The sequence below is a fragment of the Balaenoptera ricei genome, chromosome 4 (assembly GCF_028023285.1).
Source record: "Balaenoptera ricei isolate mBalRic1 chromosome 4, mBalRic1.hap2, whole genome shotgun sequence".
NCBI classification, from domain to species: domain Eukaryota; kingdom Metazoa; phylum Chordata; class Mammalia; order Artiodactyla; family Balaenopteridae; genus Balaenoptera; species Balaenoptera ricei.
This window is the reverse complement of record NC_082642.1, coordinates 77,910,249-77,928,851: the sequence shown is the minus strand read 5'-3', so window position 1 is coordinate 77,928,851 and position 18,603 is coordinate 77,910,249. Positions and strand designations below refer to the sequence as shown.

Below are 18,603 nucleotides of genomic sequence, written 5' to 3'. Positions count from 1 at the left end.
CAACCCCAGCCCCGTTTCTGCACCCCGCCAGCCTTACCCTCTTCCCTCACCGGCGCCCCTCTCCAGCCCTGCACAGGCGGCCCTGGCCTCGCAGGGCTGTCGCCCAGCCCTCCGCTCCCTGGGTGGCCGCCCCAGGCCGGGGGGCGGGGCTGCGGCGGCGCCGGGAGGGCCGCCGGGGCGGGGCCGCGGGCGGGGGCGGGGGCGGAGCGGCCCGGAGCGCAGGGAGTCCAGCGAGCGCCAGGCGCCGGGGGGGGGGGGCCGGCATGGCGTGGCCCTGCATCAGCCGCCTCTGCTGCCTGGCGCGGCGCTGGAACCAGCTGGACCGATCCGACGTGGCCGTGCCACTGACCCTGCACAGCTACTCCGACCTCGAGAGCGAGGAGCCGGGCCTGGGCGGTGCCACCTCGCGCAGGGGCCCGTCCCCCGCAGGCGCGCGGGACCCCGGCCGCGACGTGCCGCTTACTCAGTACCAGCGGGACTTCGGCGTGTGGACGGCTCCCGCGGGGCCCAGAGATGGAACACTGGGGCGCGAGCCGGGAGCGGGCGGCCGCAGGATCAAGCCCCCTGCGTCCTACAGCCGGGGGGTCTACGTGCTCCCCGTCGGCGACGCAGATGCGGCTGCAGCGGCGACCACATCGTACAGGTATGAGGCTGGGGGCAGGAGAGCGCATCGTACGCAGACCCCCTGGTCCCAGGAGATTGAGCTGGGGAGCCTGGAGGACCAGGGTGGGCGGGAGGGAGGAGGCGCCTGGAGCCCCCATCCCACACGACTTCGAGAGCTGCGGGCGGCCTTCGAGGTCATCCCCTTTGGTTCCTGGCACTGCCAGCGTCTCCTTCGATGCTCCCCGATCAGACTCGGAGTGAGCGAGCACCTCCGTGGCGGCGAGCTCACTACCTCACTCGCTGTCCTCTCGGGCAGTCCTGTCAGAAAGCCTGCCTTCGACCGAGTTAAAATCCGCTTCCCCTTAACTTCCACCAGGTGGGCCTAGCCATAGGAGCGGTGCTCGCGGGCCAACTGCCTGAGGCAGCACCTTCTGTGGGGGCATTGGTGGGGAGGACCAAATGCAGAGCTTCCAAGTGGGTGGTCCCCTAGAGATGCCACTGAGTGACTGAGGGCAGCTGACCTGGCTATCACTGAGGACAGGCCTATGTTCTGCCCCTGGGCAACTGAGGGCTTTCTCTCTCCTTATTACAACAGTGATCAGAAAAATTGGAAATTACGGAAATTACAGCATAGAAAATGAGTATGCCCTTAATCCTACCCCAAACTTGTAGTTCTTTCTAATCCTTAACATGCATTTGACTGCATATCTGTTTATAATTCTTGCATAGTTAGATTTGTAACTGTACACGTTTTTTTTTTTTCTTTCACGTATCGTGGATGTCATTCCGTGTTACTAGATGCTCTTCTACAACATGAATTTTAATGGATGTGCAGTATTTTATCTTATGGATATACATTATCCATATATTGATATATATGTCCAAATATTAATCTACTCTCATGTCGTTAAATATTTAGGGTGTTTCTAATTTGGGGCTATGAAAAACACTGTTCCTTTGATCTAGTTACTTCACTTGCAGAAATTTTCCCTACAGGTAACCTTGAACATGGGGTGGGAGCTAAGGAGTATAAGGTACGTGTCAACAACGTACAGCAGAAAATGGAAACAGTTCCATTGTCCTACTGATGTAGGGGACTGGTTAATTATAGCTCTGCCATAGGATGGGCTACTGGGAAGCCCAGAATGTACTGATAATAGAAGATGTCAAAAAAGATGCAGAACGATACATCTGCTACTATTTGTGTTTTTAAAGAGGTTATTGATGCATACATATCTGCTGAAATAAGCGTAGGATGTCTCTGCAAGGATGTGTGAGAAAATGGTAACCTTTAGGGAGAGGAAGAAGGGGAAGAAGTTGTGGATGCTGCCAGGGGTGGAAGGAGACTGAGGGACTTTTCACTCTGCCCTTTTGAACCACTGCTTTGTTTTTCTGTTTTTTTCTTTTGGCTGCACCACATGGCTTGCAGGATCTTAGTTCCCCGACTAGGGATGGAACCCATGCCCCCTGCAATAGAAGCACAGAGTCCTAACCACTGGACCACCAGGGAATTCCCTGAACCACTGCTCTAAAAAAAAAAGTACATGTATTACCTTTAACAAAAAATTTTAGAGAAAAAAATCTCCTTTGATCAGCATTCTTGTAGCTAAAGCTTTGCTTATACAGTAATTTCTTTAGTATGAATTCCTACCTGTGGAATTAAGGGCCAAAAGGTATGAACTTTCCCCTTCAATTTTATTACTTTTAAAATCAACTGTATTGAGGTATAATTTCCATATAGTAAAATTCATCCATTATAAGCGTACAGCTGGATGACTTTTGTATACACCTGGGCATCACCACCATAATTCAGACACGTGGAACATTCCGTCTCCCCAGAGGTTCCTTCATGGGCATGCAGGTTTTAAGGAACTCGATGGGGAGTGGCCGTTTCAGGGTGGGTCTTGTGTTCAGGGACGTGTGCTCAAGCTGAGCTGCAGAAATGCAGCCAGGGGTGTCAGGGGCAGGGCAGACACTGAGCCGCAGCACTGGGGCCCCAGCCAGGCAGTGGACGATGCCAACTGCTGCATGACGGGGCCCTGAACCAGCTGGAGGGGCCTTGAATGGTGACAGCTCTGGAAGGCCAGAGGTCCTGGGTGTGCAGCGCCTTCAAGTGGCTGATGTTCCAGGCACAGACGGGGGCGGAACTTGCAGGGAGATAGCTTCAGCTTAGGGAAGGAAGCACACTTTCTAATAAGTAGAACTGACTGCGATGGGTAAGGTCACGTGGTGCTGATCTCCTGCTCACTGGAAGTGTCCAAGCAAAGGCTGGACTTTTAGAAGCCGTCCCTCATCCTTGCTGAGCAGATGGCAGGTTTGAATGTCCTGCTGGGTCCTTCCAGCTCCAGTGATACTAAAGGTACTAGTTATTACTCTCTGCTTGACACGTACCAGGCACCAGGCTTAGGACTTCCCACAGATTATCTCCCCAAGACTTCACAATAACGCCCTGGAATAAGTTGCTGTCCCCATTGTATAGACGAGGAACTTGAGTGGCTGGCACGAGGTCACGCAGAGCAGAGCAGAGCAGAACCCAAGTGTGTCTTGCCTCAGAGACCAAATCTGTGTCCCCAATAGGTTATCATCCCCTAAGATGCTGCCTCCTCTGAATCAGGTAGTTGCTTGACCTGTGTCTGGCAGTGGTGGAAAAGTACTGAGCTGGGCAAGAGTTGGGACTCACTAGAGCTCTCCTTCCTGGTATATAAACTTGGTGGGTCACTTGGCCCCTCTGACCCTTTCCTCATCTGTAAAGCAGAAATAGCAAGAGCTTAGCTGCCTGGGTCACCTGGCAGAGACACAGGACCACTGCTGAACTTGGCTCCCCCAGCACCGTGTGAGCCGACCTCAGGGACCCTCCATCTCCCAGCTCTACTACTGGAATGAGCAACTCCATCCCGCCTACCTTCTTGAAAGATGCACATTACCTAAGCGAACTATTTAAAGAAATTTACAAAACAAAGGAAATGAACAGATCCAGAGAGCCCAGGGATACTCCTCTCCACCCCAGCAGGTCCTGCCTCGCCTGGCCCTTGGTCTCCAGGTGAGAACTGACCTGCGTCACTCACTCGGCCAGATGGGCAGCGGGTCCTGCCCACTGCCAGCCTGGGTCCTTCCTCATGACCAGCTCCTCCCAGCGCCTCCCCTCCAGAATTCCCTGGCCCAGTCATCCCTCTTTCCTTCCTGGGTGAGTCAGTTAAAGGGCCGACAGTCAAAGTGTCAGACTTGACTCCCACTTTTCCAAGTGCCCATCGGGAAGGCTTAGGGAAGTTCAGGGATTTGTTTGAAGCCATGTTGGCCTGAGAACCCAGGCCTCAGGATCCTCAGTCTGGGCGCTCTGCAGTGCCCTGGGTGGCTCCCTGCCCCTCAGCAGGAGGGACTGCGGCCCTCAAGGTCCAGCTGAGGCTCACATGAGGTGGACAGTGGTGGAAACTGCTTGGTGAGGGGAGGCACAGTGGACTCAGCTAGTCCTGTATTATCTCCTCGGCAGGCCATTAGCCTGCCCTCCTCATCTCCTGGGCAGTCACCAGGCCCTGCCGAGTCTGTCTTCAACATCCCTTCTCCATCCCCACTGCCGGCCCCCCTCTCACCTGGGCTCCAGCACCAGGCCTGCCCCACAAGCAGCCATAGGCACTGCTCTAGCCCCTGGCTCTGGTCACTTCCTGCTCTGGGACCCCTGCAGCCACCCTGGGGCAGCGGGCTTGGGCTGCCAGACCCAAGGCTCAGCTCAGTGTGGGAACAGAAGGGCACACCCAGGGGAGGACCTGCTTCCCCAGGAGAAACAAGAGTAGCAGATGGCTCGGGCAGCTGGTCTTTGAAACCTTGCAGCTTTGGAAGCAAAAGCTATCCAATAGGGCCTTGGCCCAATTCGCCTCCTGGTACCCAAGTGCTGACCACAGACACAGCTGCTCCCTGCACACGTGTCTTGCCCAGTGGTGCCCAGCTGTGCTGCTAAGGAGAAAAGGCTGCTTTGTTGACCTCAAGGCCTGAAACCTGGCCAGGGCTGTGGATGAGGTGAGATAGGCGTGGACCCAGCCCAAATGTGGGTGCTGCCTCTGGCCATCTGGACCCTTTTCCTCAGAACATCACCTTGGCCAGCGGCTCCTGTGGGCACAGGAGGTCTCTGCCATTTAGTAGGGGAGTTGATAGAATTAAAATAGGTCTTTTTTTTTTTTTTTTTTTTTAATTTTTGGCTGTGTTGGGTCTTCGTTTCTGTGCGAGGGCTTTCTCCAGTTGCGGCGAGCAGGGGCCACTCTTCATCGCGGTGCGCGGGCCTCTCACTATCGCGGCCTCTCTTGTTGCGGAGCACAGGCTCCAGACGCGCAGGCTCAGTAGTTGTGGCTCACGGGCCCAGCTGCTCCGCGGCATGCGGGATCTTCCCAGACCAGGGCTCGAACCCGTGTCCCCTGCATTGGCAGGCAGATTCTCAACCACTGCGCCACCAGGGATGCCCGGTCTTTTTTTTTTAAAGAGGAATTGAGGAATTAAGTCTTTGTCAAAAGAATGCTACTCTGAGCACTTGGAGCTAGGCCGTGCCAGCCTTGTCACTTCCCGCCAACACCTACCCCCCTGTGCAGACCACCGTCCCTCCCTGCTCCCGCGCATCAGTGCCAGCGGGCATAGCGCCATACAAAAGTCACAGCGCCAGGCTGTCTTTAGTTTCTTGAGATGGTCACTATGATTTATACTCTCTTGCAGGAGTTAATAAGACAAGTTATTAAAAACTAAACATAACACTGAGCCTCATTTTCTTCCTCAGTTGTAACCAGGTACGGAGGGCCGTGCAGTGTGCTGTCCAGTCCGGCACCTCCTCTGGACATAAGGGCCACCAGAGGTGTGGGCTGCAGGCAAGCGACTTTCGCTGGTTCTGGGCCTCTAGGGCCCCTTCAAGTGGCCCGGAGGCAAGATAGGGAGCCCTGGAGGGCAGGGCTGGAACGTGCTGTCTCTGAGGGCCAGCACGCGCCGGGAGCTCGCGGTTCGGGATGAGTAGGATCCAGTTGTTGACTGAGCTCTCTGCTTACTCCCCGTGCAGCCTGCGCCTATCGCTCCCCAGCAACGGGAGAGAAAATTTCCGGTGGAGCTGTCTGGGGTACACTTCCTCTGCTAGTTCTGCCTTTGTAAGGGGAGAAAGGAACATCTGCAGCCAGAGCAGCATCTCAGCAGTGGACATTGGTCAGGAATATTCCAGAGGCACGGGGCAAGGGCCGAGGCCTCTGAAGGGTCAGGGGAAGGGACGGGTGACCCTGTGCAAGGTTGTGATGTGTTCTGTTCCAGACAGGAATTCCAGGCTTGGACTGGAGTGAAGCCATCGAGATCCACAAAGGTGAAACCTGCCGCAGTCATCACAACCCACAGCTCTGGATGGGACAGCAGCCCCGGGGCTGGCTTCCAGGTGAGTCCGAAGCTGGTGCTGCAGTGCGAGGGGCTGGGTGCCTGGCTGCAGGCGGTGTGAGGACAGAGGCTTTTTTTCCAGGTTAGGGACTAGGAGTCAGGTTTGGATGGTGTAGGATGGCATTATGCCAGGGACAGTGGTGTCTGAGCACCCGATTGTTCCTCGCGAACAGAAAGCCAAGGTGCTGCTTTGTCGTTAGCCACGTGTGTGTCCCCCTAGTGCTGACTTCTCTGGGGAGCAGGGTGTCCCCTCCCTTCTAAATCCCAATCTTACCCTTGAGCACTGACCCCTAGTGACAAGCTGTCTAAGCCCCGGCGTTCGTGTAAGGAGGAGCTGGAAGGGGGGTGGGGCTGTTCAGCTTCCTGACTCAACCCAAAGGAGGCTTCAGGGAGAAAGGAAGGTCCACGTGCTCCATCTGGCCAATGTCCACTAACGCAGGAACCCCGCCCACTGCAGACCCTTCAGGTTAGCAGTCCCAACTCTCGAGGACGAAGAGGAGGGGATTGTTTTCCTGGAGCTGCGGGGAGGGGGAAAGTCGAGGGAAAAGCCCACTGATCTGTGGCCACATTTCATTTTCCAGGTCCCTGAGGTGAGGAAGAAGTTCGCCCCTAACCCCTCAGCCATCTTTCAGGCCTCGGCTCCCCGGATCCTCAACATGTGATTGCCCACGGAGAAAAGCGAGCAGCCACAGAGGATCAGAACCCACTGCCCGGGGACTGGGGTGAGGTCTCAGGACCAGATGGCCCCTGCTGTCAGAGGGGTAGGGTCCTCCGTTCTCACCGTGGGGCACTACTTCCTCTCCAAGCTGCACGAGGCCGCGGGCAGAGCAGAGGCACAGAGGGACACAGCACCACCCAGCTCAGCTCTGGGCCTCAGAGACGTGTGCGGAAGGCTTCAGATCTTTTTTAATTGCCTCTTTTGGCCACCCTTCATTTTTTACATCTGAAGAACTTGATCAATTCTGTGAACTGAATTGGTCGCTGGGGGCTGAGGAATATGGACATAACAGGTCCTTGAAAGATCCAGTAATGTCCACGTTATTGTTTTTGCAGGCTGCACGATAATTTTATAACCTATGGTAACCCAAGGTGGTGTCCTTGGATAGTCCCACCAACGGCCCCACATGTTCAGGCTGTAGAAGAAATCTTTCTTAGGTTATCACCTGCATGTGACTCATGATGATGCTAAGTAACCAGGAAGGAGTTTCCCAAAGCAGCAGAATATCAATCATCATAGGGTTTCAGTTTTAAAGACAATTTCTTTATGGCCAAGACGACCCTGGTTTTAACAAAACATTTCTTGGCATGAGTGAAGTACTGAGTGAATGACATTCACCTTAGTATTACTGACTCCAGTTTTGTTCCCTTAATGTATTGATGACTAGATGGGAACTACTATACTAAGAACTGGGAGCTTCTTTGGGAGAAGGGTGGCATTAGCTTCATTCCCTGAAAGACCTGAAAACGTCATCTCATTACAGGGAGCTCACTAGCTGTTGAGGCAGCTCATTCTGTTTTTGGAAGGCCCTCCTGACTTTCTCGACAAATTCCAGCCAGTGCAGCCACCTGGAACTAGCCCGGTCCCCTCTTTGCACAGCAGCCCTCGAAACAGTTGAAGGAGTTTGTGTTCCTTTTAGAGATTAGAGGCACAAGCGAAGGACAGTTTTGGTAAGGAAGCTCAAGGATTTCCCTTTGGATCTTTACCCCTTTCCAGCCCTCAGGTGGCTTAGCCAGGTGAGCATTTACTTTCACCACAGGAGGTGGCATTCAGGTTTTAGAAGCAGCTCAGAGCGGAGGCGGGGCCGAGTTTCCAGCTCAGGCTGCGAGGGGCCGTCAGTCCCCTCAGAGGTGCTAGCTCCCAGCTCTGGCACGTTCCAGCAAAGGAAATGCTCTGAGAGAATCATTTTAAAGGGAAAAGCAAAACCATATGCTTACACAAAGGGTTCTATTATTTCAGACTTCATTGGTTTTGCGCGTTAGATGCTTCTAAGGGAAGAGACTGCGTGCTGGGCATTCTGTGAGAAGCAAACAGATTAATGGTTACAATCTCAGATTCTACTAAAACCCAAACATACTGTTTCAATTTAACTTATTTCTTTAATTATAAACACGAACGCCTTCTCATGTCTTCCTTTATCCCCTCTTAGAGGACTGAATGTGCCATGGCTACTGCTGCTCTCCCTTGGAGGCTTGTAGATTCTGAGAACGCTGACCCTGGGCTGCAGTCGCACTGGTGTCGTATGTAGTTAATATTTAACAGAACCCACGAACTTCCTCTTTTACACTTACTTACCCATATCCCCCCAACCCCGCCAGGAGCCTAGGGTAAAAAGACTGTCTTTGAAGCTAGTCTTGGGCTCAAATCATCTTGGCTTCTCCACTCACTAGCTGGGAGCAGTTTAAGCGTCTGTTTCCTTATCTGCAAAGTATGGGTAATGCCACTCCCCTCCCCACCCCCCCAAGAGAGTGTGTTTATGTGCAGCGTGCTTAGTACAGTAAATGGCCAACAAAGCGCAGCTGCTGTACTTATTCTCTCCTGCCCGAGCACCCCTTCCCGGGAGCCTGCTTTACTCCCATCTGCAGCTTTGGTCCATCTGATGCCACTGACAGGCCCTCTCAGTAGCCCCTGCCTGTGTCACACCGCATAGCCAGCCATGCCCATCCCTCCCCCAGAGCCTGTCCCAAGAGCCCATTCACTGAGCTGGGGTAAAGCGGGCTCCCATGCTGGCAGTGTTGGCACCACCGCCTGGGAGAGGCCTGACCTCTGGAAGGCATCCTGCACACCCAGGAACAAACAGCTTTTCAGAAACGCCCCAACCCAACAGCCTTCCGTACTAGACTTCATTATTAGATCTGGATTCTGAAGCAGCAGCTTCCTCCCACTAGGTCTTAATAAGGCCTTAACATTATGTTACCGGAGTCGCCTTCAGAAGCAACTGAGATAACAGCCTCAACCACGCGGTCCCAACTCACCTAGGTCATATGTATGACACAGACGAAGACCGAAAGGAACGCGCTGGAATACTGATGGTGGCTATCTTTGAGACGGGGAACTATGGATAATTAAAAATTTTTTACACCTTAGAATATTTGCTAAAAGTTTCTATATAATTAATTAGCATTTTTATATTAAATTAAAAAGCAGTTTAATCTGCTTGTTAGGTAATTTTAGCCAAAGGAAAGAGTTCAAATTAATTATTCCATGACCAAAGTTAGCACTGCAGTAGCAGCCTGGACCAGCCGTGAGGAGGCCCAACCACAGGGAAGCCCCTGGGTCCTTTCACCCACAGTCATTTAGACCAAGACTGACGGCTCCGTAGTGAGTCGAACTCAGAAAAACCCATTACAAACGCTAATACTTTCATCCTTGTAATAACTCCAGGATTTTTTGCCAAACTCCAAAAAGCAGCTTTTGAGAGAACCTTGGCCATGCAGCCCACCCTGGGCCAACGGGGGACCCTTTGAGCAGGATCAGCTCCGCTGGCCTCACTCACACAGGTGCCTTCAGTCAGTTAAGAGGGAGCCCCCGATTAAGGTACTGTGACACTGTCTGTCCTGTGGCTCCTGTCAAAACCGTGGCTGACACAAATAACATTCAAGAAGGGGGCCTAATCAATGCCCCTATTCTCCTTCCTCCAGACCATTCAACTCCCTAAAGGTTGACACTAAGTGAAGCCTGGTCCCAAGAAAGCTACATACTTGGATTGTTTCACAGGGCCTCCTCCCCAAAGAACTTCTCACCTTTGAAGAACCAAAGCTTTCAAAGCTTTTAGTTCTTATTAAGGGTGGATATAAATAATAGTCATTTCTGAAATATTTCTGCACTTGCTGTAATTTTTTAGCCACTGTGATGGCAGATGGTCCCAGCAGGACTGGGTCACAGGAGTAACTTCTTTCTGGCTTCAGCACAGACCCATTCTTGCCAGACGAACCGCTGTGCTTCTTGATTGGACAACAGGAGCTGTTTTACTCTTTGCCTTGGCTTTGAGGAGGCTCTGAGCTCAATCATCAGGTAGTTTTCCTTTGCTCCAAGCTGTCAGAAACCACTATGGCCAGGACCAACATGCATTTTTCCAAAACTTTTTCAGATTTTTATATAACTGTAATCCTTATTTTAAGTAGCTGCAAATTCTTTTTGGAAAGAAGTGGAAGAATTAATTCAAGTACACAAACACCTATACCTTTGCCTCATCCCAGCTCTTTTTGACCTAATGCAAGAAAAACCCTACCAAAGTGTAGTGCTCCAAACTCAGAAAAACCCATCACAAATACTGAAAGATTTATTGTAGATATTTTTGTTACACAATTATGTTACATATTATGATACAAATACATTTGCAACATTAACATATATGGGGACTGTTAAATCGCTTACTATTTCTTCTGCAAAAAGATAATTTCTTGAGGCTTTCACACCTGTAGTAACTGGCTCTGTTCTCATTTGGGTCAAATCTTCACCCTTTAGCTCTGAGTCGCAGTCCACTGCTGAGTGAGTCTACACTTGCCCATTAACCCTGCCTGGAGTATTTTATGTCTGGAATATCTGAGCCTTTACTACTAAACTGTTCTATTACTAAGCCAGGGCATGCCCTCTGCCTTACTGAGTAATTTCCCTCTGCCTTACTGAGTAATTTCCCTCTGCAGCTGCAGTCCTCAGATGCTGAAAAAAGAAGGGCAGATTTCTCGTAGTTGCCTCCCTGCCTTCTCCTGACTCAAACATCTAGAGGATTCATGAAAACATGAATTATGTTGCTTGGATAAGTTTCTTTGGCTCTGACTCACAGCTTTCAGTTTTTCTTGGAGCAGATTCCTAACTGCTGAGAATAAATTCTTTACTTCTACACAGACTGTCAGGAAGATTGGGGTAAAGTGTCTATAATGAAACTGGACATCATGCAGGGCACGGCTAACTTTCCTTTTTCCGTCCACTTCTGCCTCCCACTGAGATGGCCTCTGCTTATGACACAATCTGTTCTCACTGCTTCTGAGCACTGACATCCCTGTGTCTTGGCTTTGACAGTCCTTTCTCTACCTTTAAGGCACTCACAAGTGTTTAAAACACTTTTCTTCTTGGGAAAAACTCCTTGACAGAGAAGAACAAGACACCAAATCCACTGGATAGGATGAACTGTCCAAGGGGCTGCTCCCCACTGGCCACTCAACGTGGATTCAGCAGCAGAAGCTCCTGCAGACCACGCCAATGGTGAGGAACCAGCTCTCTGCCCGGCACACACTCAAAGCTGGCCTGAGTCTGCCAAGTGCCCGGGCTTTGTGGGTGCTGTCTATGGCTAAGAGCTTCTCGGTTGTAGTCAAACCTTTTCCTGACCTATGCTGGGGTCTGTCCATCCCGTGACGATGCTCTTGAGACTGGCTGTGGTAATGCTCCTGTGTTCCACGACAGAAGCGTTCTCAGTCTGCAGCCTCCCAGGCTTGTGTGTCTTCCACACAGCATCACTGCTCCCTGAGCCGATCCTCGGGGTCTGAGTGCCGAAGGCCAGCCCGCCTCCAGATGTTATCAGGGTAACTGGGCGGGGTGCCTGTAACCCCAGCCCACAGAATGGGTGAAATCTCTAGCTCGCCAGACTCATTTTCCGCCTCCTGGAGGGAGACTCAGGCCCAAGGTGCCCCTGGAAAACACGCAGAGGACAGAAGGGCCTGATACATGGGGCCTGACCCTGCTCTGAGACCCTGATGGAGCCTGCACAGAGAGGGAACAGATACAAGCTGACAGAGCATGCATCCACTCATGGCTTCCGTCTAGAATCAGGAAACAAACTTCTCTCCTAAAAGGATCTGACCTGGGGCTGAACACTGGTGTTACTAAGTGGAGGCAGTGGCTGAGTGGCCGTCATACTCTGAGGCACACAGAAAACGACCTTCTCTCCCGAACCGAAGAGTCATCACCGTTCAAGACTTCGAATCCTGCTTTCCTAGGCGCATCTTCATTCTGTTCACTGATCTTCATTCAGTATCCCCATGTGTTTGTTTGTGAGGAAGTCCAGAAAAGGAGTGTTGCAAATGGCCTGGTGAATGTTACTCACTGTAATTTCTTTGGGAATCCTGGTCCAAAAAACAAAGATGTTAGTGATTCTCTCAAATATCTAAATAATTTAATCCATTAAGTTACCGGAAGGACCATCCCATGCACAGGCTCTAGTAGATGGGGACGATGGTGAGTGATAGGCATGGTTTAGGGCCACTCTGGGGATGGGGAGTGGCCAGGTGCCTTCTCTCTCCCCCTCTTCTTTCCCACTAATTCCTTTGACTCTGGTGGAGATGTGGCCTACCCTCTTCCCGGTCAGCCCTATTTAGGGCTCAAATATGACTTCCTACCACAGGCATGAGATGGATTTCAAGAAGGTGGTTGAATGATTAAGAAGAAGAAGAAGAAAAAAAAGACTGGGGATTGAGAAAAGAGAAAGGAAGTAAAGCAGAACAATGTTATTGCTGTAATTCAGTCTCAGCCGAATGAAAGATGACTCAATGCACCACAGAGCCCATCTCTTGGAAAGATGGGAGATGGAGTTATGGCAGGCCAAGTGTGATGTTCAATGTTCTTATCAAAAGCACTCAGGTCACTCTGTGTCTTCACAGTTGGGACCATAGAGGCGAGCAGGGGCTGCAGAGGCACTCCGCCCACTCCCTGGATCTCCAGCAGGATAAGAACCGGCATTACTAGAACTCCTTTGTTCCCCACTTTTCGTAAAGACCTCTCTACACTGCCTGATGTGTTACATTCCTGTCAAGTCTGACCTAATCATATTCCTCTGATTTAGGTCTCTTCATGTCCTCAGGTATTCTGTTAAAGTTATATAAATTTATGACAGCCTTTAAGCACAACAGAATAAAATAAATTTGTTTCCTTTGAAAGGAATGCCTGTCTATCATTCTTTCAGGGCCCAGGAAAAGAGCAAAATTCAGCGTCCCAATCAATGACAATTAGAGAGGCTGCAAAGAGCACTGGTGAGCCTGTGGGTATAGAGCTAGTGAGATCCAAGTTTAACTCTAGGTTCTATCATGTATTTGCTGGGAAAGCCAGGCAAGATTACCTTTCAGAGCCCGGTTTCCTGATTTCTAAAAAGGGAGTATGAGTTCTGAAATGAACAACAAATTAGGTAATATATGCAGTGCCTGGCCCTAAATCTGACACGAAAGAAACACTATTATCTTCAATGGCAACGAATTGGTATTTGTTCAACCCTGTAACATATCAGAGTCCTACTGAACAGGGTCTGTGCAGTAGAGACGGGGAAGATACAGACCTCTCACAACCACGAGACTGTCTCAAAACAACCAAGCAGACCCCCAAGTCTGTCTGCCTCTCAGAATGTCCCAAGCACTGACACCTCCTACTGAACTGACTTAGGTCTAAAACATCACGATGGGCAACTAAACTGTGAAGAAATATCTGTCAGCCTGATACCACCAACTAAAGGGATAACGGTACCTGTTGTGAGATGCTGCCTGGTATCCAACCGCCAAAGCCTGTCTCAGGATGTCACTGACCAGCTGCTCTGTAGCCTACAACAGAAGATGCTGTTACTCTCAAAAGGGCCACCTGCTTGCTGGCAAGAAGGGATGCAGCTGACCCCATCCCATACCCTAAACTTGGAAACAGCTGTATCTAAGGATCAGAAGTCCTTAAGGAAAAATTAAAGGTTCGAATAATAGACCACAAATAATAGCCCACAATTACAGAGGCTATGATTCTGAGAAATTATGAAGGGGGTAATTTTCATTAATCAGACATTATTTTTAAGGAGAACAGGTGAGGGCTATTTGTGAGGTATCCCTGCTCCTGGAGGAGATCTACCAGGAAAGGAACTGCTGAGCTAGGATCCGGCTGGGTAAGGAACCTGGTTTTGTCATCCTCTCACCGAGGGATGGGACAGTTGTGGCTGTTTCTGTTGTTGTGATATGTGAGTCACCTCCTTAAGCACTGAGACCTCTGACTCTCACCTCAGGCTACTTAAAAAGCACTTGAAATGGCACTGAAAGATATCATTAGAGTGACATCAGCACAGAAACTCTTGTAGAACTACAATTTAATTCACTTAAAAATCAGAAGGAAAAAAAAAAGAGAAAACTTGAAGCCCGAATAAGCTGAGAAATCGTAAAGCCTGTCATCTCTGTTCCACTTCTGTCCTTGTCTTACTCAAAGCAGCCTGGCATCCAGGCTGTCCTGCCTGGCTGGCCCCTCAGCGCTTCAGCCCCTGACGGCAGCTCACGGCCCCTCTGCTGCCCACAGGCACCCACCTTCAAAATCATGTCCTCCACCACCGACGCATACACATTCCTATGCAGCGCCACAGGCTGCAGGGTGATCCCAATCTGGAAGAGCAGAAGAAAGCCATTTGTTCCTATGTCTACGTGAAAAACAAGCACGCTTCTGATACCCAAGATGATGTCCGGGTGGAAGAATAACTCCACAAACATTCTGGACAAAACTCATGGACAAGTAACACAGAATATAACAACCAGAAAATCTGTTATCCTACCACTCCACGTTTCTAAGGGATTGTTAAAAATGCTATTATAATCCTGCTCTTACCCCCAAATCTCCTTCATGAGAGAACATTGGATTTGCCATGAATTCTTTTTTTTTTTCTATTAACATTTACTTAAAATTTTTTATTGAGATATGGTTGACATGCAACATTATATTAGTTTCAGGTGTACAATATAATGACTCAATATTTGTATATATTGCAAAATGATCACCAGATATGGTGTTGACATCCGACACCATATGTAGTTAGAAATTTTTTTCTTGTGATGAGAACTTTTAAGATCTACTCTCTTAGTAACTTTTAATTATATAATACAGTACTTTAACTATAGTCACTATGCTGTACATTCCATCCCTATGACTTATTTATTTTGTAAATGAAACTTTACCTTTGATCACCTTCAGCCCCTTTGCCCGCTGCCACTCCCAGACTGTGGTAACCACCAATCTGTTCTTTGTATTAGTGAGTTTATTTGTTTGTTGCTTTTATATTTCAAATATGAGTGGGATCATATGGTATTTGTTTTATTGCCATGAATTCTGACAGTGGGAGCAACATATTGGAAAGCCTGGAATCAGACTCTGAGGCCCTATTTGCAATAGGTGATGAAGATATAGCTGGAAACGGCCCCATTTGTCATCTCCTTCTGTAGGTGAAAAAAAACTAGTCTTTCATCACTTGGATCCCAAGCAGCCGTGCGGCAGGCAGATGCTGAAGCGAGGCTGCGTTCCACTGGAGGCAGGTAGATAATTCTCTCCTGTACCATAAGGGCACTGAGTGCCACGTCCACACCCTGGCAGGGCACTTGGGAGCTAGTACAGTGTCAGGGAGAGCTCATTATGACATGCCTCATGAGGGAAAGGTGCTTCTACTGAGGCAAATGAGAAAAGAGGAGATGAAAAGTAAAAAACTGCCTACATCTAGCTGCCTTTGCTTCAGTTTCATGTTCAACGAGCAGCCTCGCTATACATGTAATTCATTTTCCTGCCCAAGGGCCCTGATGTAGGAAGGCAGGTGCCCAGAGAGCAGAGCCCAGGTTTACCAGGCAGAAGGAAGTTATACACCTGCTTCACCAGAGAGTCTGGTATCAGTTTCTAAGGCTGAACGTCTGAGCACCTTGCACCTGGTTAGGGATCCAGCAGCACAGGCCTTAGTCCCCTACCTTCTGCGTGATGTCACCAATAAATTCAGAGCCTGGTGTTGGTGGCAGGTAGAATTTCATTTCTTCCTGTTTCTCGTCCTGTTCTTTTTTGATGTTTATCTTTAACGGCTCTGAGAGGTTGAGGATGTCCACCTCCTCCTCATTCTCTGGCTCTCTTTTCTGAAACTGCTGCAGGTCCTCCAGTTTCCGGCAGAGGTTGTCAGCAGAGGAGAATGATGACGGGCACTCTAAATGAGAGGTAATCAGTCTTATGACAGCTGTGGTGACAAAAGAAAGGGACTTTCCATCTCCGAGGGACCAATAGCCTGAGACCCAGAGAAGAAGGGTAAGTATCAAGGGAGCTGACCTTCTTTCTGGTTCTAAAATTCTATGGATCTATAATTATGAGAACTAGTAATTCATAAGGGAGACAAGCACCAAGACAGGCATCTTGTGTTAAAACATATGTGCTGTTAAGGACACTCTAAGTCAAAACAGCACATAATTCATACTTATGCCACCAAAAACGAGGCCATCCTCCCACTCCACTAATTTTTTTTTCAAATTTTAAATCTGGAGAATTTAGAAATGCACAATGAAGCAATTAAAAATCATCCATGTTCTGCTTAGAGATAAGTACTACTAACTTTTTAGTGTATACCATGCATCCAGTCTTTAATAAGTTGATTTATACAAAGCCCAACAAAGAGTATTAGAAGTTTAAAGCCAGCAGGGGCTCTGGGAATCTTCTAGTGCATCCCTTTCACTTTACAGATAAGTAAGTGAGGTCCAGACTGGGACAAGATGGGAGTTAAGGGCAGCCAGCAGGGTGGAGGTAGAGCATCCAGCTCCTGGCTTTCTCTGTTTTATTGGCAGGATGCTCACAGATCAATCAGTCGTATTAACAGAGAGCCTAGTACAGGTAAAGTATTGTGCTTTACATACACTACAGGTGAAGCACAGAAGTAATCGACATGGTCTCTGCTCTCCAAAAAGCTTAGATATAAATCTGACAAACCCTCAAGGTTCTGATATTAAACACCACTGGAGGTCAGAGAAAGGAGAGGCCACCCTGCGTTAGGGCTCTGGGGAAAGCTTCATGGAGAAAATGGGACTTGTGCTAAGTCTTAAGGGATCCCCCCCAGACCCTACCTGTGCTCCAGGTTCCCTCAGACTGGGAGGTGGAGCATCTGTTTTTCTACAGAAATGGGGTTGAGAGGAGAAAACACTCCTTATTCATTAAGGTGAAACTCAAAATATTTTCCCCATATGTCTTGTATACCCAGCTCCCCTGCACCCCTGCCCACATATAGCTCAGTTATTTGTGTCTTTATCATAAAACAATTCATTTTATCTGCAACATTATTAGTTGTTTAAACCTGTGCCTCCAGCACAGTGCACTTCCAGGCTAGGTTTTGGAGATAAAGTAACAAATAAGATATCGTCCCCATCTTCAGGGAGAAGACTCGTCTGTGTGAGGGTGGCTATAAGGTCACAAAGGAAGAAGTCACTTCTACCACAAGGAAAGGAGTTTGATCAAGAAGGTCTTCAAAGGAGAAATGATGCTGAGGAAGGGGGCTCCTGAATGAACAGTGTGTTCCTGTTGCATGTCACGGGCCAGAACATTCCTGGCTGGGGCACAACACTCGGGACACTTGGGCACAAATAGTTCTGTAGGGACCATCCTGGGGGGTGGGCGGGACACCCAGGGTGGGCTCCTGTTCTCTGAGGCAGCTCTTGGAGTCCTCAGGTCCCTTCACCTCAGCTGAAGGAAAGAGCACTGAAAACTGCTGGGGCTGACGTGGCCCGAAAACCATGGAGGCTGAGAGGTGACCGTGGGCTCCAAGGAAACACCTCTCGGCTGCCGATGGTGCTCCGAGTCCCACCAGTGCTCACCTGGCTCGCTGTCAATCTGGGTCAGCACATCCTCGATCGAGTCCCCGTCGCTCCTCAGGCTTTCGGGGTCAGGTGGGGTGTAGCCATGGCAGCGACACCAGTGAGCGATGTGCTTGGTTTTAAGCGGAGTCAGGTGATGAAATCTTGGATTCTTTTCCAGTATTTCTTGTAAGACTTTTCGCATTGTCATCGCTCTTTGCCACTTAAACAAATTGAGGGGGGAGGGGGAGAATTCTTCAACTTAGCGTGTTCAAATAAATCACCCAACTCTAAACTACCATGCTAACTTGTTAGAATCATTTTTTTCTAAGGAAAAAAAATCTGATGGTGTTACTCCTCAGTTTTTAAAAAAAGTAAAAGAACTCTTACCTAATGCTTATAAAATAAAACTGAAATTCCTAGGTTTGGCCTATAAGGTATTTCACCTGGTCTTAACCTGTGATCTCTCCCACTTCCCCACCCTTCCCAGCCTTACCCAAACTCATCACACTGACTTTCTCAAAGCTTCCTAAGCATGCCTTTGTACCTGCTACTTCCTCTTATAACCTTACTGTCTGGCATAGTTGCTACCACACTGAGTAATAAATACTTGACTTAATATAATTCTCTAATATTTTTTAGAAATTTTTACCAATGCAGGAAAAAGTAGATCTTTCAAAGGCTAGCTACATGTCTTTGGAGAATGAGATTTTAACTAAGGAAAAAGTTCTACCATCAAATATTTAACGAGGGACTTCCCTGGTGGTCCAGTGGTAAAGAATCTGCCTTCCAATGCAGGGGATGCAAGTTCGATCCCTGGTAGGGGAGCTAAGATCCCACATGCCATGGGGCAACTAAGCCCGCACGCCACAACTACTGAGCTCGAGCACCACAAACTACAGAGCCTGCGCGCCACAACTAGAGAGAGAAAACCCACATGCCACAACTAGAGAGAAGCCTGGTGCCGCAACGAAGAGCCTGTGTGCAGCAATGAAGACCCGACACAGCCAAAAAATAAAGTTAAAAAAAAAAAAATTTAACATGCTGCAAAATTTATCATTGCTCCATGTGACGAGGTTTATGGAA

General features: G+C 49.3%; 2 protein-coding genes across 20 annotated transcripts in view; one reads left to right on the top strand and one right to left on the bottom strand.

Annotated features, from left to right (window-relative positions):
* The first annotated feature begins 216 nt into the window (after positions 1–216).
* On the top strand, positions 217–17,816 carry MAP6D1 (MAP6 domain containing 1). Of its 16 annotated transcripts, none has more exons than XR_009502876.1 (7): positions 217–643; positions 5,875–5,992; positions 6,573–6,713; positions 8,139–8,229; positions 9,374–11,194; positions 15,838–15,988; positions 17,100–17,816. XR_009502876.1 is itself a non-coding variant. In XM_059920621.1 (3 exons), exons 1-3 carry the CDS (start codon positions 264–266, stop codon positions 6,651–6,653), a joined length of 579 nt encoding a protein of 192 aa, XP_059776604.1. In that variant the 5' UTR covers positions 217–263; the 3' UTR covers positions 6,654–9,078. The 16 variants fall into 16 exon arrangements, 1 of the variants encoding a protein (XP_059776604.1); XR_009502873.1 differs by having other exon boundaries at positions 6,573–7,725; XR_009502874.1 differs by having other exon boundaries at positions 6,573–8,229; positions 9,374–9,489; positions 11,031–11,194.
* YEATS2 (YEATS domain containing 2) overlaps positions 10,256–18,603 on the bottom strand; it is a 109,700-nt gene continuing 101,352 nt past the window's right edge. For 3 of the 4 annotated variants that reach the window (XM_059920616.1, XM_059920619.1, XM_059920618.1), the window contains 5 exons: positions 17,539–17,740; positions 15,664–15,890; positions 14,248–14,322; positions 13,439–13,512; positions 10,256–12,051 (listed from right to left, as the gene is read on the bottom strand). In XM_059920616.1, coding sequence (XP_059776599.1) covers positions 11,943–12,051; positions 13,439–13,512; positions 14,248–14,322; positions 15,664–15,890; positions 17,539–17,740 — 687 coding nt within the window. In that variant the 3' untranslated portion in view covers positions 10,256–11,942. Of the gene's footprint in view, positions 12,052–13,438; positions 13,513–14,247; positions 14,323–15,663; positions 15,891–17,538; positions 17,741–18,603 lie in introns of those variants that run through there. The other variant, XM_059920620.1, reaches the window with a different exon arrangement.

Coding starts and splice junctions, on each gene's coding strand:
- MAP6D1 (XM_059920621.1), top strand. CDS start 264: ATGGCGTGGCCCTGCATCAGCCGCCTCTGCTGCCTGGCGCGGCGCTGG. Junction 644..5,874: donor GCGGCGACCACATCGTACAG/GTATGAGGCTGG, acceptor GTTCTGTTCCAG/ACAGGAATTCCAGGCTTGGA. Junction 5,993..6,572: donor GCCCCGGGGCTGGCTTCCAG/GTGAGTCCGAAG, acceptor TTCATTTTCCAG/GTCCCTGAGGTGAGGAAGAA.